General features: G+C 46.6%; 1 protein-coding gene across 2 annotated transcripts; it reads right to left on the bottom strand.

Moving 5' to 3' along the window:
• Positions 1–777: 777 nt before the first annotated feature.
• HSPB8 (heat shock protein family B (small) member 8) lies at positions 778–14,142 on the bottom strand. Of its 2 annotated transcripts, XM_038373494.2 has the most exons (4): positions 13,842–14,107; positions 13,085–13,530; positions 7,281–7,344; positions 778–2,056 (listed from the first exon to the last, which is right to left on the bottom strand). In XM_038373494.2, exons 2-4 carry the CDS (start codon positions 13,467–13,469, stop codon positions 1,897–1,899), a joined length of 609 nt encoding a protein of 202 aa, XP_038229422.1. In that variant the 5' UTR covers positions 13,470–13,530; positions 13,842–14,107; the 3' UTR covers positions 778–1,896. The 2 variants fall into 2 exon arrangements, with proteins under 2 accessions (XP_038229422.1, XP_038229421.1); XM_038373493.2 differs by having other exon boundaries at positions 13,085–14,142.
• Positions 14,143–17,968: the final 3,826 nt, after the last annotated feature.

Genomic DNA, 17,968 nt, shown 5'->3' with positions numbered 1-17,968 from the left:
CGTGACTGCAACACTGGAGTCCCCGTTGCGGGTATGTCACTAACCTTCAGTAAAGCCAATAACTCACAGCTGTGTGTAAGCCTCGTTTTTTCAGAGTACTCCTGCCAGGCATGTGGTGCTTTGAAAACCTTGGCCCAGAACACACTTCAATTCAGAAGTATCAAAACATTATGGTTTGTGGAACCAAACTGAAGTATTTTGTTTCTACTCGATTCAACATTAATCTGCGTCTTCTGAGCTGCTGCAGTGCCCTATGGGAGTTGTTGTTGGGGTGCCTCCTACCACGTTTCTCCTCTATGAGCCAGGTTCCCCGGCTGGACTGCATCTCCCATGATACAGCATGATCATGAGACTCCCATGATGCACTGCAGTAGTTCAACCAGAGGTGAGATTATGGTGCATCACTGGAGGTATAGTTCAGAAGCAAATGGAAGCATGAGTCTATAACTCCCAAAAAGCAGCTCAGACAGACACAGATTAATGTCAAACTAATGTAAAAAGAAATGTTTTGTTTGTTTTCCTGACAGAGTATAAAAAAATGTCAGCAACACAGCTGTGTTCCCCATGGAAAATTTTGATTTTGCAAAAACTGCATTTTCTGTCAAAAAAAGGGTATCATTGTAAAATTCTCAACCAGCTCAACTTAACTCACCTCCTGTCCCAACCCACAACACTCATCATGAAACTCTGCTGCTCCCCCTTTGGATATTAGGCTTTTTGCCATTCCCCCAAACCAATCAAATCCTAGCTGGTTTCTGGAAAGACGAACACAACAGCTAAGAATGTGAACTAGTTTTATTCATCAAGTTTGTCCAATAAAAGCACAAATCCTCTTTGGAAAAAAGGTTCCAAACATGCGCACATTTTACATTTTGAAATATGTTAGATCTGTCAGTTTGTCTGTCTACGAAGCAACATCTTTCCATCACTAGTGCAGATACTGGCAAGAGGCTGTTTAAAGAGCAGTAGTTCAAATAAGGACAAAGAAAAAGACGCACAATTGGTATGACTATAGAGTTGCATTTGAATTGAAGAGGAGAAAAGATTTTTGATATTGTCATAAATATTCCATCTCTAACATATAGCAAAATAATAATAATAAAGAAGACATCCACTTTGTTCTGTCTGATATACAGATAAACAATATTGGAGCATGTAAGACCTCTATAAAACTTTGGTGAAACTGTGGGCTGTATTGGATAATTATTGCTGAGGGGAAAGTATCGAAGAGAGAAGTTGGAGCTATGGAGTTATCTACTCCAGTTTCAATAAGACTAGCTAGGATCAGAACCCATGAGTAGTTTGTAAGGGGATTTCAACCACTGCTTGGACCTTGCTATGGTAAATTCTCTGCCCCATGCTGGTCAGTGTCAGCTAATGGAGAAAAATAAGTGACCCATAATAGCGAAGTGCAGTTTGGTCTAGTAATTAAGGCACTTAACTAGAGTCAAGAGACCTGGGTTCTATTCTTGGCTCTGCCCAATGACTATGAGTACGACCTCAAGCAAGTCACTTCGCCTCTGTTTCACCTCCCGTCGTTCATCTGTCTCGTCTATTTCGATAGTAAGCTCATTGGGACAGGGACTGCCTGCTACTGTGTGTATGTCGAGTGCCTAGCAAAACAGGGCTCTGAGCTCTCTTAGGCCATCTAGGTGCAACCATATTACAAAGAACAACGTTAATAATGATACTGGAGACCTACAGTCAACCACCTTCTCCCAGCGCAAAATCAATCTGATTAGAACAAGAATAAATTTGTGTGTAAAATGTGAGGAAACAGGGCCCTTTAAGAAAATATCCAATGTACACTTCCATTCAGCTAATGCAATCACATCTGGAATTGTAGAGATATCTTTTCAGGGAGGGAGCAGGAAGAAAGGGAACAGGGAAGACACTTTAAGCACAGGTTGCTTCTTGGTTGTCCATTGGGATCTCGTTGCCATAGCTGCTGTCTCCGTACTGGCAGTAGGGCGGTATCTGTGGTGCTTCAATGATCAGCAGACCCTCTGGAGATAAGGAAGCAAAAACTGTGACAGGATCCACCTCATATGGGAGTCTGAAAAGAGGAATGGAAAATTAATGGGGCTGCCAATCACTTTTCTTCAGTGTCCACTACATTGCTTTCCCCTGTAGTTTTCAGAAAAACACTTGCGGTATGAGAACACTTCAACCTCACTGGCCACTCAGTAACAGACTTAGCGGTGGCAATTTTGCAACAGAAAAGCTTCAAAAACAGACTCCAAGGAGAAACTGCTGAGCTTGAATTAATATGCAAACTAGATACCATTAACTTGGGTTTGAATAGAGACTGGGAGTGGCTGGGTCATTACACATATTGAATCTATTTCCCCATGTTAAGTATCCTCACACCTTCTTGTCAACTGTCTAAATGGGCCATCTTGATTATTACTACAAAAGTTTTTTTCTCCTGCTGATAATAGCTCAACTTAATTAATTAGCCTCTTGCAGTTGGTATGGGTACTTCCACCTTTTCATGTTCTCTGTATGTGTATATATATCTCTTCTTACTATATGTTCCATTCTATGCATCCGATGAAGTGGACTGTAGCCCACAAAAGCTTATGTTCAAATAAATTTGTTAGTCTCTAAGGTGCCACAAGTACTTCTCAAAAAGAAAAGGAGTACTTCTGTTCTTTTTGCAGATACAGATTAACACGGCAGCTACTCTGAAACCTGTCACTTGTGGTTGTTACCTGTGTTGTATTTTCCAAACTGGGCTTTGTGGCAATGCCATTTTCGCATCACAGCATCCTATGCTCCTACATCATTACTGACTTGTCCATCCTTCGTATTTTCCACTGGTAAACACTGCCTAGGAATAGCCAAAATGGCTGCTGGAGAACACAGCTGCTCAATAGAAAAGCAGATGCAAGTCTCTTAATAAATTGACTCTTAAGCATAGACAGATAGTTCAGCTGTAGGGACCATCAAGTCAAGTAAAATGTCTCCATTACTCAGGGTTAACAAATATTGTGGCAGGGTCACTTTTTGCTAATAAACAGCAATTAAATATTGTGGGGCACATTTGAGTTATTGAGCGGTATATTTTTCTTGGCAAGCTGTCCTTATACTGTATTGCACACACCAGTGGAAATCCGCATTCGTGGAATGGGTCTAACCAGTGTCACTTTCAGAGAATATGGTCACTAATAAATTGGATAAAAGGCGGTTAGGAAGAATGGTCCTGTGGTTAGTGCACAGGACTGGGAGTCAAGAGTCTTGGGTCCTTACCCATCCCTGGCACTGACTTGACTGAGTCTCTTAAATAGATCGCTCTGTGCCTCGGTTTCCCCATATGTGAAATGGTAGAGATATTATTTACATACGTCATGGGCTCTTATGAGGCTAGATTGGTTAATGTTTGTAAAGAGAACCCCACATGAAAAAACCACATAGAGATGTACAAAGAATTATTTAAATTACGTTAATAAACCTCAAGCAGATCCAGAAACTCATTTACCTGCACGGAGACTTGGTAGTGCCTTGTATTATTAATTATTATAACTGTGCATGTTCTGTGTATGTTTAAAGACCTCTCTTAGCCTCTCTTTTCACTACAAGGCTCTCAGTTTAATCTCATCTGCAGTTATGTTTGACTGGATGCCACTCACAGCTTATGTAGCTTGAGCTTCTGCAAAGCACAAGTAAATCATCTTTATGTCACAGCCTGCGTCATGGCAAAAAAAAACAAACCCATGCCCAAATAAGGAGCCTCTCTGACTGGTTACTAAGTAGTTTGCCTGGGCTGGGCAGAGTAAATCTGCTTTCATACTGTTGTCTCCAATCTCACCCAACCAGTTTGTACTCAGGCAGGCGGGCTTGCTTGCATTTAGCATCTGGGCAGAGAAGCCTCCGTGCAAAGCTCGGTTCGATTTTGATTTCCAAAGAAATCCTTCATTCTAAATTCTGCGGATTGGACCCTCACTTGCTCTGCAGCTTGGCTCACCATTTGTGCCAGTGCGAAGAGAGGGTATCATGCATTCATTGTGACTGGGTAAACTCTGGCATTCACTGTGCACTGGGTTCAAATGAGGGAGCAAGGTGCAGGACAATGGTAATTGGGCCCTGGGTGTCTAGTTTTGGGGGCTTGGCAAGGGAATGGCCACAGAGCCACAAACCTAAATCCACTCTGACCGGGGAACACATGTCCCCCAGAGGCTGTGACAGCCCACGGACACTGCTAGTGACAGCAGCACAGCCACTCCCTGCAACACTCCTGCATTAGAGGCAGGATATTCTGCCAACAGAGCCCCACTCAGCTGCTTTATTCCTAGTCTGGTTACTCAGGCTTAGCACTGGCTGGGCAGCACTTGGCTGTGTATGCACCAACACACCGACTGCTGGGCAGGTAGCAAGTCCGAACAAAACAAGGGGCCTGAGTTTGATCTCACGCAGGTAACTCTGCTGACATCGGTGCTTTTACTCCTGACTTACACCAGTGCAAGTGACAGCAGAATCAAACCCAAGGTGTCACCTCTGGCATTATGCTGCAGAAGACAGGGAAGGAGGGTCGGGGGGGGGTGCTGTTCCATCACAACTGCACACACAGGGAGGAGGTCTGGTAAGGTGATTCTGAGATTTGAGGGCAGGAATAACCTTTTTTTTTTAAGGGGTGGTGGGGGAAACTAGTATCCCAGCACAAGAGGATCTCATTTCACTGGTGGCCACACTGACCGGGCTGACCCATTTGCATTATCCTAAAAAAGCTCTTCCCTTTACCTGTTCTTATCAGATAGTTTCACCAGGCAATAAGTCGGGGCCTCTTAAAGGAAAAGTCAATGCACCTGCTACTTCTCACTTGTTGTTAAACAAATGCCCTGGCCCAATTGAAAAGTGCAGTGCAAGTCATCCAGGGCTTTGGTCCCAGTCCAGCCAAGCACCTGAGCACATGCATAACTTTAACCATGAGCTGTTCCACTGACCACTATTTAAATTAGAAACATTCTTAAGTGTTTTCCTGGCCTGGGGCCTTCGTTTCCATTCTGGGCCCTTTTTATTGTCTTGTAAAGAGTGAGAAATTTTTGTGAGTTAAAAAAAAAATATCTAATGCCAATTTTTTTTTTTGAATCTGAGTAGCTTTTCCCTGATAGTTTTGACTTCTCCCACCTTTCTAGTTTTTGGAGGTTGTGACATTTCCTTTCTTTTCCCCCCTTTCTCTTTATTTCCCTGAATATGAACATTCCAGCCAATTCCAAAAATATAGTCACAATAATCGTAGTTAGGATTATGGCTGGGTAAGTGTTAAGAAGAGTTCTGTTCTGCCTTAGTCATGCAATATTTATAAGCAGCACGAGCTAATGAGACATTCGCCTTGCGTTACAGAACCACCACAGCCAGGAACATCATAGGAAATAAATCTGTGAAGTCTTGCTGTGAGCTGGGAACGCCCACCCTCTGTAACCCTTCCCATTTGTCCAGGCTTGTTCCTCTCCAACCTGCCCTGTCTAGCTTTGACTTTCCTGGCAACAGAAAGGATATTTGCAAAACATTTTGTGACATCCAGGTCTATCCCTGTCTATATTCTACAGAAGCTGAAAGTTAAATGTACGGATTAAGGTAAAACACTGACACCCCACCCACAATATGTGCCTTTGTGGTGGGAAAGAAACTGTAAGGTAGTAGAATTAGAACTTGGAATTGTCTGATGTTTGTTGATTTCCAGCACTTGGCCCTGCTATAGAGCATTTTGTCTATAGATCTTAAAGTACTTTTCAAAGCTGGGTAAGGCATTACTCCTGTTTTGCAGATGGGGAAACTGAGGCACAGAGAGGTTTGTTTGTTTGTTTTTTTGGTTTTTTTTTTAAGTGACACAGCAAGTCAATGACAGAGGAGGGAAAAGAATCTAGGTCTCCTGCCGCCCAAGAGTAATACAAATTCAGTTTCCCCATTAACATGCATTTCCTTGAAATAGACACAAGTTTGCAATCAGATTTGAACTGCCCTGAAGCAGAGGGAAATTTGGAGCTGGGTTTTGATTTGACCTGTTCTCTAAAAGTCAGCAGTGAATTTTGGGACTGTTTGGGCCTGGGGGTTTGTTTGGAATCACATTTAGCCTCACTCCTGACTCCACCCCTCCAGGGGTAAGAGAGGAATTTGTTGTCTTTGGCTTTTTTTCTAAGACTTCCAATAACGAGCCTGTTTTTGTATGGACACCTGTTCAGTAGGAGCTGGCTGGAGACATGTCGACTCATCTCACTCATTCCATCATGTGGAAATACCTTTCCCTGCCACTATCAGGCTGGGCTGGATTTGAACTGATGAGAGGTAAGAGCATTGCCATCAGCTGTGCAGTCTTGTGGCTTTAAATTTCTGGAGTGTGAATCATTCACACAGTGTAAGTACCAGGGACTTTTTTTTTTTTGTTATTATTACTCATGTACTCATAAATCGTTCAGAAATATTTTGTGGAGTCATCGGTCCAAATTCACTCCTGATGTAACTCCACTGAAGTCAATATGATTACAGAAGGGTGATGTTGGTCCCCACAATCTCTTGCGCCAACACAGATTTGGGCTTGTAATAACAAACCCAGAAAGAATGTGGTTTGTGGGCAGGGAATTTAACTTGCTTCAAACACATCTCACTGATTTATATTTCCCATCTAGCTGCACAAGAAGCCAGACTTTATGGCTAAGGTTTTCAAAGCTGTTCAGGGGCTTTAGATACACAACTATTAATTCCAGTGGGAATGCTGACTCCAAATCACCTAGGCTACCTGAAAAATCTCAGCCCATCTGTTGATGGAGTCGATGCTGGGAGGTCCTACTGAAGGAGATGCAGTTGATGGCTTCTTGCAGGGCTGACCTCTGTATTAGGGAATAATTTCAGCATTGGTCTCAATATTACATTCAGGTTCAGTAACTGACTCCAATACCTGCACTTGCAGGCCACCCTTTCAAGCTAGTGAGGTTACTAGTTTCCCCAGGAGTACACACTTAGTAACAAGAGTTTAGCATCCATATCAACCTCATTTGGATGTCAGGAGGATGGGTGTGCATTAGGGGCACAGTCTGCCCATGGGCCTATCCCATTATAATCAATGGGACCCAGGTCATCTGAGAGCAGAACCTGGCCGTCGGTGGATCACAGGGAGCTGAGGGAGAGTAGCTTGATTGCTTGCTCAGAAAATCATTTCATGCTCTCAAAAATAAGAGACTCGTCATCATTCCTAAGTCCTGCTCTCCTCTGTGGAGTGAGAGCCCCATGTGGGCACGCCCCATAAGAAAGAACTGAGAAACCACGGTGTATATTATACATACTGGATTTTCTTTGTGAAGTTCTTGGAGACTATTCCTCCTTCTTCCTGTTGCTCTTCATGTTTGCCTGGAGGGGATGGGAACACACAACAACATTGTCTCACAGGGCTGTTTTACAAACAGGCAAAAAAGGTTCTACTCAGTATCCCCCCCACACCCTCTCCATGTTCAAATCTCCCTTCACAGTTTGACCCAGCAAAGCTCCTGCTTCTGCAAGAGCCTCCTGAAAGAAAAATAACATGGGGAGAAGCTGATGGTGAAGGAACCTGCAGTACTAAGCCCAAAATTTAACAGCAAACAGGCACCGAGGGAGAAGGAACCCTGCCTTCTGCATCTAAGTTAGTGGGCCTAATTCTGCTCGCCCTTACATCAATGTTGGCTTCAGTGGAGTTGTTCCTGATTTACACCAATGTGAGAAGATACTCAGGCCCTGGTTCTCAATGTCGAGTTGTAAGCAGGTGTCATGGGATCAAGACTGCCCTACCCTTTTCATAATTCTAAATGGGTGGGGATCTTAGCCAGATGAGAGGGAGGTTCCAGGGAGGTGGGTAGGTATGGTAGAGGTTGAGGAGCACTGCTCTGAGACTACCCTTGCTGAAAGCCTAATCTTATTGGAGCCAAAAGCATGTGGACATCCAGGTTCTAGATGGGTCAAATACACCTCTATGTACTACAGATCCAAAATAGGAATAGGCTATCTGGGCTGTGCTCTCGAAGGCCCTGTTCCTGCACCAGTAAAACCAATGGGAGCTTTGCTATTGGCTTCAACAAGTCCTGAAATATCCCCGCTGCAAAGTTCTCAGCGTCCTAGAACTGATCAGAGCCATTAGAAGGTTCTGTGGCGAGAAGGAATGGAGGTGGTGGACAGTGACAAAAACGGTGTGTGAAAGAAGATACTTAGAATGAAGGGTAGCAAGGTGTTTGCATAGCAGAATGAGACCGTTTGAACAGCTGGAGGTTGGGACAGATCAATAAAACAACTAGAAAAATCTATTTAGAATTCATAGGCAAGAGAGTTTAAATAACTTGAAGCACTGGCAGGTGAAGCCTTGGTGGGTTCTGGTTGGCTGACACTGCCGGTTGCTTAGTATTGCTGTAATGAGCACAGAGCCCCAGACAATGGTGATAGTTCAAGACTAACTTTGGGGAAGCACCTGAACTTCTGAGTACATGTAAGAGTGGGTGCAGATCCCACAGCAGCTGAAATATGTCCTGTACCACCCTTATGCCCATCAGATTATCAGCCCTAGAGAGTCTCCTACCCAGTGTTATGGAAAATGGTCATGAATCCAAGTGTGATACAGTGTGGGAGATTTAGAGAAGTAGTGGTAGCCAAGGAAGTGAGGCTACATCTTGTAGAGGACTGTGACAGTCCACACCTCCACCTTCTTCTATTTCAACTCCTTCCTTACGGGTAATCTCCTCCAAAAGGCCTTTGAGCCCAGTCCCCTAACCTCCCAGCAAGTTGTGCATGCCAATATATGTGATTATGTCGCCTTCTACTGGCTGGTCCTAGAAACTCTATAGCAGGCAGCTTCTTTCTATGCTCTTCCAGGTCTTCCTCCTGACCAGACTCTCTCTTAGCTCGTGGAGCTCCCCTTTCAGACCAAGTGGTGAAGACCTGTGTTTTGGGTGCTGAAGGCATGGAATGACCATGAAAGATCTATCCGTATGTGGCCACGGTTCGCTATACTCACATCAAAATTGAATGAAACATGGAATTAACAAGGTGAGTTGAACTTCCCTGCTCACTCGATCATCCTGGTTTTGCCAACCCTGTGTGTTTAAAAATCATGAGTCCCCCCAAATCATGATATTGGCTTACCAATCATGAAAAAAATGCCTTCTGAGTCTTTAGGGTCACACTTAGGCCACATTTTCACACTTCACAACCAGGAGGGCTAGACAATTACCTTTATTGTGTAATGAGAGCTGAGAATGTCACCTGATTCCATGCCTCCAGGAGCTGGGGCTTTAAGAAAAATCACTAAGTATCATAAGACTCCCAATAAAATCTCATGAGGTGGTTACACTGTTGCCCCCTTATTTGTCTGGAAAGTATCTGGCACACTTTAGGAGCTCCTTAGCTATTAATAATGGACAGATAAGCACCCTCTGCTACATAATGCTCAATAGTCTAATTCAGCAACTACAGGGTTAAACTCTGGCATGTAGCACATGGCTTAATTGGAACATCCTGTGTTAGAGACCAGTGCTGAGGATGAAACATTATTGCTGCTTGTTCTGAGGCAAATGTCTCTAATTAAGCCTGGGGCGTGTCTGCAAAGCAACAGAATGGCAGAAAACCCTGGCCATTATTTCTGTGTTTAAGTGCAAGTTTAAAATCCAAGTGGATGCTCTGAGAGTCTTCATTACATGGCAAATGTATAGATCAGAGGCCTCTGATAAATATACTGCCATATAGATATGGAATAATAATCAAATAGGCCTGATTATGATCTCACATCTGCATAAATCAGGAGTGACGTGAGTAATGTTAGGGTGGTGGCATATAGCCAGCATCCAGAATGGAGCTGGATGAAATTCTTCAGACAAAAAAACTCTCTTCACTGAAAGATTCAGATTCAAGTTGACCTAAACATTTTTTGACTTTGTGTAGAATTCACTGTTTCAGTCACTCCTCCTCCCCATTCTGAAAAAAATCAAAATGTTTGGTTCTGCCATTATCTACAGCAAATGTTTGGATTCTTTTTTAAATTTGAAATTATTTTTTCTTTCAATTTTTTTTGATAATTGTTTTAAATGTACAAAAATCCAAAAATAAAACAAAACATTTGGCCCAAAACGATTCCCCTGCCCTCCACCCCCACTTTTTCGGTTTGGCCAGCGAGCCAAAAAAAAATCAGTTCTATGCACAGCTCTAGCTAGTCCTGAATCAGCCCCCAGCTGCATCTACTGCCGCTGCTGACCCAGTGGCCGAACTTGCCATAAGCCAGTAACTATTTATGGGGCATGGCGTGCTTCCCCCCAGAAGGAACCTCCCCAAAGTCAAACCCAGCAGGAAGAAAACTGGTTTCTAGCTGCTCCTTTTCAGTTCCCTTTCACAAGGCAGATTCTATTGTAGCAGGAGTGGGTGCAGCTCCCATTGACTTCACCTGCTAGAAGGAGTTACCAGCGTCATATTCCATGGCCCAAAGAGCAGGCATCAAGCACCAGACCACGTTCTGCAGGGAGGCTACTACCAGCAGGCCGCTCAGACATGATCAGTTCCCAAACACAAGGATGAGCCTTCTCCACCAGGGTGCTCCCAGAGTAAGGTGCTGATCAGAATGGGGGTGGCATTTTGTTTGGTTCATCTGGTCCAAAGGTTATTTGTCACTTTAAAAAGAGAAAAGCAGTACTTGTGGCACCTTAGAGACTAACAAATTTATTAGAGCATGCTCGGGGGTCGCATAACTAGTTAGCATGCCAGAGTCTCGTTTGTTATCGGAATTAACCAGACAAATCGCTCCACCAACTAAGAACGGCCATGCAGCACCACCCACAGAATCGAGAAAGAGCTATCAATCTGTCAATCCTTTCCGTGTCCGGGCCGGGTGAGGTTTCCCGTGTTATGCGACCCCCCAGCATGCTCTAATAAATTTGTTAGTCTCTAAGGTGCCACAAGTACTGCTTTTCTTTTTGCAAATACAGACTAACACGGCTGCTACTCTGAAACCTTCAAAAAGAGAGTTCATCAGTCAGAATCTCCCAGGTGCATCCCTGCTCTAGTGCGGGAGTCCCTTCTGGAAGGGGGGAAACCTTTCCTCTTAGTTACCCTGCTCCTCTGGCAAGACTTAGCAAGCAACAGCTCTCTCCTGCTCTCCCTAGCCTTAATCCTGGTTATGGTCACTTTTGCTGTGGTTTCCCAAAACCTTTGCATCATTGAAATCCAGAAGGCTGCCATAGTCCATCCCTCTGTCAGGACAGATTTTCCCAATACTTTGCCCACTGTAGCTTGATGGGTCATTGCACTCCAATGTTTTCACATTGTTTTGCGGCATGGCCAGTCTCCCTCCTGACACTTCAGACTGCAAGCAGATCTCTCTGGACTCCTGCCATGCCAGGAGTGGCCTGCTCCTTTTCCTCCCCTATCCCCAGCATAATCCTCCAGCTTCCTTCCCCAGGGGATGGTGCAGTTCACCAGAGCACTTACAGCTCAGCTCTGTGAAGCAGATCCTCAGCTGGTGTAAATCAGCAGGGCTCTTTTCAAGTCAAAGGGGTGAAATTGATTTACAACAGCTGAAGAGCCAGCCCTGGTTCTTTTACTTTTCTTTTCTTCTGTTCAGACCTTTCCTTCCCCCTGGCGCTTACTAGCAGGGCTGTGCAGAGAGAGTCTCATCAGGGTTTGTTTTTTTTTCTGCCCACTTTATGTTTTCCTGGTAAAACATTATTTTTAATGCTACATTAATTGTTGGGGAATCACACTAGAATTTTTATGACCTCCTCATTGAGCACCAGTGAATTGGCTCCATCCCCAATGTTATTGCAGGGGATGCTAAATGAATTAACGATTAGACACAACATAAAGACAGGGTTTTTTTCCTTCCCAAGTTATTTCTTTTGTTATTTCTGCTCTGTTAACCGCTCCCTTTGTTTCCCAGCTTTATGTGCTGTTTCTGTCACCCTTCCCTAACCCAATTGCACAATGTATGTGCTCCCCCCCCCCTTCCCCACTTGTTAATCCTCTCTTATTTTACAACCTCCACTTAACTCTTTCTGGTTCATCTTCGTTTCCAGCCCCCTTCCTCCTCCTGTTCTTTTTGTCTGGTTGTCCTGCCCCTTTAGGACTTGTTACTGTTTGGAGGAGGGGTGGACAGTGGGATTATTGCAGCATTCCTGACTGCCAGTAGCTGCTGAATGCCTGAGGACATTGTAGTGAGACACTGTCCCTTTAAAGGAATTTCCCCTTGCTACCATGAACTCTGAAATGATCCATAATTAACAGAATTGTCTTGGGGCCCAACCCTGCAAATGCTCACTACTGCCATGATTGGTGCTATTGACTTCATAGGGACTAATCACTTCAATTGAACCCAATGAGACTTATTTGGCATGGCAAGTGTCGCCAAAGTCTAAAAAGAGGAACAGAGCCCAGGTCTCAGTCTGGGCTCACTGGGCTCTGCCCTGGATAGAGCTACGTGCTCTGTAGGATTTCATCCTGTGTCCAGCACAGTAATCAGGCAGCAAGTTCTTCCTTTATAGATGTGAACACTCTATGCTTTTTTGGGCTGAGATTTTCAGAGTTACTTATGTGCTTTGGACGCTCAATTTCCAATCCTTAGGCAGCTTTGAAAGTCTCACCCCTTGCCCTTTGCTCAGACTTTCACCCTGTCCAGTTTAATGAAATGATTGTCCTTAGTAATAACAACCTTGCTCATCAATACTGGCAGACCATTTAAACTTCTAGGCCCTGATTCTTCTCTCACACTAGTGTAAATCAGGAACAACTCTATCAACGTCCTCTGCTGGGAAACTGAGTAAGCAGAAGGAGAATTAGGCCCTCAAGCCTGTTAACCTCCTCTCGTTCTCTCAGCCTGGATGCTGGGAGTAGCCCCGTCAGACACATTTTTGTTTGTCAAGTTCACTTTCCCTGCCTCGGGCTGCAGTGTTTGGGGAGAAAATGTGGCAGGGGACTGTTTCTTTGTTAAAATAAAGCTTACATAGACGTGGCAGAAACTCCTGGAAATAGTTCTTTGAATCTTAGATTTTGTAAGAGATTTTTTTTCAGGACCTAGATTTATTTCCATTTCTCTATGTTCCTTTTTTCTGTGCTTCCCTTCCTCTTCTCCCTGTCTCTCACTCACCTGACACTTCCACATAGCCGTCCTTGGTTTTCACCGTCAGCTCCTCGGGTTTAAAGCTTTGCACGTTGACACACACCTTCCAGGGCTCCCCAGAGAAGGGAGCAGGACTCCGACCTTCAGGATAACTGCCGAACCTGGAGCTGTAGCCAGGAGGGGGCATGCCAGAGGCTCGGGCCATTCCCGATCGCAGTGGACCGGGCCAGGTACTGGTCAGTCGTGGGCGAGCCCAGTCTAGCAAGTCTGCAGTCAGGTCCCCAGAAAAGGGGCACATTCCGAAGTCATCGTCCAGGAGTCGAGAGGACAAGCCAGGCTCTCTGAATCGATCTCGGACATTTCGGTGCCTGGGGGAGTAATGGCAGGAAAAGGGCAGCTGGCTGTCAGCCATGATTTTCTTCTCAGTCAAAAACAACACGGGGTGAGGCCAAAACTCCCAACGTTGTCCGGCTCTAGAGCACAAGAAATGTCAGAGTTTGCTTTTGTGTTCCTTAGTGCAAAGTTTACCTGGATTGAGTCATCCACTCCCCCAAACCAGAGAGGGGGGACCTGCTGTGCTCGGATTCTGACAGTTTATATTAGTTTATACCTGTTCCCCAGAACCAACAAGATAAAAAGAAAAAAACCCAGGGCTGAATCATTCAAAACTTTAAAATGCAGGAAGCAGAGATTCGGGAGGCAGGGAGCGAGAGGAGAGAAAAAGTATCCCGTTTGTTTGAAATTCCACACCAGAGAAAGTGGGAGAGGAAAGAAAAAAAAATACCTTGTTGGTGAAAAATCCCTTCGAGGGAGCGAGAAAATCCCAAACTTAAGACGCTTCTTTCCTTTGCCTACCTGCCCCTTTCCCTTCTGATCCCTGGCAGGAACTTAAATGAACATTTGTGCTCAGGGTCGAGAAACTTCTCTAACATTCCACCCAGCTGGGAGCCTTCTATTTATATGGCATTCAGTGCTGGGGGTTGTGCTTTGCAATCCTTGCCGTGTCAGCTGAGTATTTTAGAGAGGATGAAACACTCTTGGAGAATCTGTGCTGTGACAGCTGACCTCTCCCACTGGGCCGGGAATACTTACGTGGGACTGCCAAGTTTAGGCAGCTTTCCTCACTTGCCCCTCCTTCTGCCCTGCTCCTTCCCTGCCTTTGCTCCCTCCCTAGCCCACAGCAGCCAACATGCTGTGAATAGCTTCAGGGCTGACTGCACCCCTCCCCCCCGGCCCTCGTCACCATTTTAAAATACCCACTTGCCCAAAAGCTTATCAGAGCCCTCGCTCGCCTCTCACTGTAAGGACACCTGTTAGCAGGGACTGGCTGAGCCAGGCACTGTACCGCTCAGCGTGAGTTGTGGCGTCGGTGCCTGTATCGGTGTTAGTGACGATCTAGGGCTATGCGCAAGGGGTCAGACTTTTAAAGAGGGTCCTTGTGTACCAGAGCAGCCCGCTGACTCAGCCCTGGCATGGACACCCAGTCCCCGCTAAAGTCAGGGTTAGGAGAGCAATCCCCTGGGACGTTCTTCATGGTGGTTGTGAGCTAGATTGGGCCCTGGATTAGGTCTGCTTCTCCCATGGTACCCTAAGCAGCTGGCAGGTGTGTGTGTTGGGGTGCCCCCCCCACACACAATGGGACAGCACTGGCTGGGGTGGCTGGCCTCTCCCATTGACACTCCCAAGGCAGGAAGCTATGGTGCAAAGAGCATTTCCCCTCTCCCTTGGCACAAATCCTCCTCCCAGGGCTGCAGCAGCCCCTGCTGGCATAGGAAGTGTCATTTGTCCCCCCAGAGCTGGGGGCAGGAAGAATTGAGCCCCACTTCAGTACGCTGTCTCTGCAGCTGGCCCCGCGTACGGGTGGTGGGAGCCGTGGGGTGGGCTTTGGGGAGGTGCTGGCAGGGCATGGATAAACTGAGCACTGGATAACCCTTTGTTCAGGCTTGTACCAGTTCAGGGCTGACCCAGGCTCTGCTGCCGGCCCGTGAGGGCTGAGATGCTCCCTGTGACAGCACGGGGCAGCCATGGACTCTGCTCCCTCAGGCCTAGCAGGGGGCCGGGAGCTTCTCGAGCCCTGCACCCAGCCAAACAAGGGAGGTTTCGGGCTCGCCTCATCCCAGCTGCAGAACGTTAACAGACCTGGGGAGGTACTTTTGGCATCACTCACACGCCTGCCCTCCCAGCTGGAGCTCCAGCGCTTGTGCTCGTCACGACGGCCTATAATTACAGCAGGGAGCAGGCTGAGCTAAGCAGAGTTGTGCCTCCATCCCCATGGGGTGCAGGAACAGTGACCAGCTTGCATCACTAGATCCTCCTCTTTCTCGCTCCTTTGAAGGCTGGCCAGATATGTCTCTGTTCCTGGGTCTGCCCCAGCCCCAGCTCCCTTTGTAGTGCGTGGGAAGCCTCCCGAGGGCTTCCAGGGGCTGGGCCCACAACGCGTTGCTTTAACGTCTGTTGAAACTGGCCTAGGGTGCATTTGACCTTCACAGACCTTGCCACAGACCCAGCGAGCTCCCAGCTGGGGCTGTCAGTAGCACAGGGGTGTGGGCATGTCTGACGGCTTCTGTGCAGGAGAATCCTGAGCACGGGCCTCTCTGGCGGGGATGGCTCCACACAGGCTGCGGAGGGGGGTGACCGCCCAGGGCAGGGAAATCACCTGCCCCTCCCTGCCATTTGGCAGCTGAATTTTATTTCAGTAGTGCCGTGCATCCCCCTCCACGCATCCGGAAGGGCACGTCGTCCCCAGGCAGTTACTCAGCGCTGGCTTTCAACGCCCTTCCTTTCAGAAATGAAGCGAGGGGCTTCTAGAGGCCCGGGGATTGTGGCTGCCAGGCTGCAGGGGGCAGAGGACGTCTGCATGCTGGTACAGGGCCAGGTGAGATCATTGGCTCATATTAATAACGATTGACTTCACCAGTGCTTTCACGTTGCCCTGCACTCCCCCAGAGCTTGCATGTCTCCCAGCAGGAGTGGATGGGGTACAGGGGAATGCCCAACGCAACCAGAATTAGCCCATAGTTAAAAAAAAGGCAGAGGACTCCTTACAGAGGAACTGAGGCTAGACAGGGCCTATTTGGTTACCCAGTGCACTCCCCTGTCAATGCGGGATTCACCTGCTGTATATCCTCTAAATGGGGCTCCCTCTGCTTCCCTGTGGAGACCATTCCAGAGGCTAGTCAGCGTCTAACAGATGGCATCGCTCGGCCACTTTGCCTGACATCCTGCCTCTATTTTCTTCTGCTTCACGTCAGCCCGTTATTCAACCTCTTCCCTCCCTCACCCTCTGTCAGGGTTCCTTCCCCACTCTGAACTCGAGGGTACAGATCTGGGGACCCGCATGAAAGACCCCTAAACTTATTCTTACCAGCTTAGGTTAAAAACTTCCCCAAGGTGCAAACTTTGCCTTGTCCTTGAACCGTATGCTGCCACCACCAAGTGTTTTAAACAAAGAACAGGGAAAGAGACCAGTTGGAGATGTCTTCCCCCAAAATATCCCCCCAAGCCCTACACCCCCTTTCCCGGGGAAGGCTTGATAATAATCCTCACCAATTTGTATAGCTGAACACAGACCCAAACCCTTGGATCTTAAGAACAATGAAAAATTAATCAGGTTCTTAAAAGAAGAATTTTAATTAAAGTAAAGGTAAACGAATCACCTCTGTAAAATCAGGATGGAAAATACTTTACAGGGTATTCAGATTCAAAACACAGAGGATCCCCCTCTGGGCAAAAGCTTAAAGTTACAGAAAACAGGAATAAACCTCCCTCTTAACACAGGGAAAATTCACATAAAACAAAAGATAAACTAATCCGCCTTGCCTGGCCTACCTATACTGGTTGCAATACTGGAGACTTGGATTAGGATGGGTTGGAGAAGATGGATTTCTGTCTGGCCTCTCTCAGTCCCAAGAGAGAACAACCACGTAAACAAAGAGCACAAACAAAAGCCTCCCCCCCCCGCCCCCCAAGTTTTGAAAGTATCTTGTTCCCTTATTGGTCCTTTGGGTCAGGTGCCAGCTAGGTTAGCTGAGCTTCTTAACCCTTTACAGGTGAAAGGGTTTTGCCTCTGGCCAGGAGGGATTTTATAGCACTGTATACAGAAAGGCGGTTACCCTTCCCTTTATATTTATGACACCCTCTGTGTTCTCTCCTGGCTCCTGAGCTACTGGTTAGCAGACATGTCCTAGTTGGGCCAGGTGGCAATGCTGAGCTCTCAGGCTGCCCACCAAATGTTACCTCAGCCGCCAGGCTAATCACAGGGTGAGGGACTCGGAGGCAGTAACAAAACATGGAAGGAGCAGGGCCGGGATGGATTCTTGAGAGCAAGAATCCAGTTTTTCACACCGAAATCAGTCGATAAAGTGTTTCTAGAGGTTTAGAGAGGGAATCAGGGTGATGAGCAAAAGGTGGATCCTGTGGCAGAATGAAATCACAGTTCCTGACTACCTGCTACATTGAACTGCTTTGCTTCCCAGGGGATTATCCCAGCGTCTTCCTAGCGCCGCATCGTGGGGAAGCAGGATGACGGGGGTCCTCGTCCCCTTGGCTGTTGGAGGCCTCCCCCATCCACAAGAGCGTAGAATTTGAAACTGTTGCCCCCTTCCACCTAATGACCCAAAGCTAGTGGGTCCATTTACTGATTGATGTGGGCTGTGAGTGCCTCTCTTGGGGACAAATTTTGGCAGCCTTGCTCACACCGAGTAGTATCTTAAGCTTCTAGATAAGTTCCATTTATGACATCTGCGGTGCCATATTCTGCATCAAATGGCAGGCTACAGTTACCAAGAACAAGGCTCTGGAATGTAGTCACACCACAGGGGTCAAAGCCAGGCATGTCGCAACCTAGTTACGCTGGGTGTTGAAGATGGACAACACCAGAATGCCACCGCAGTTGCTGTACAGGGAGCTGAA

Source organism: Dermochelys coriacea, chromosome 15 (genome assembly GCF_009764565.3).
Source record: "Dermochelys coriacea isolate rDerCor1 chromosome 15, rDerCor1.pri.v4, whole genome shotgun sequence".
Classification (NCBI taxonomy): Eukaryota; Metazoa; Chordata; order Testudines; family Dermochelyidae; genus Dermochelys; species Dermochelys coriacea.
Note: the sequence above shows the minus strand (reverse complement) of the source record. Positions and strands in the feature narration are given on the sequence as shown.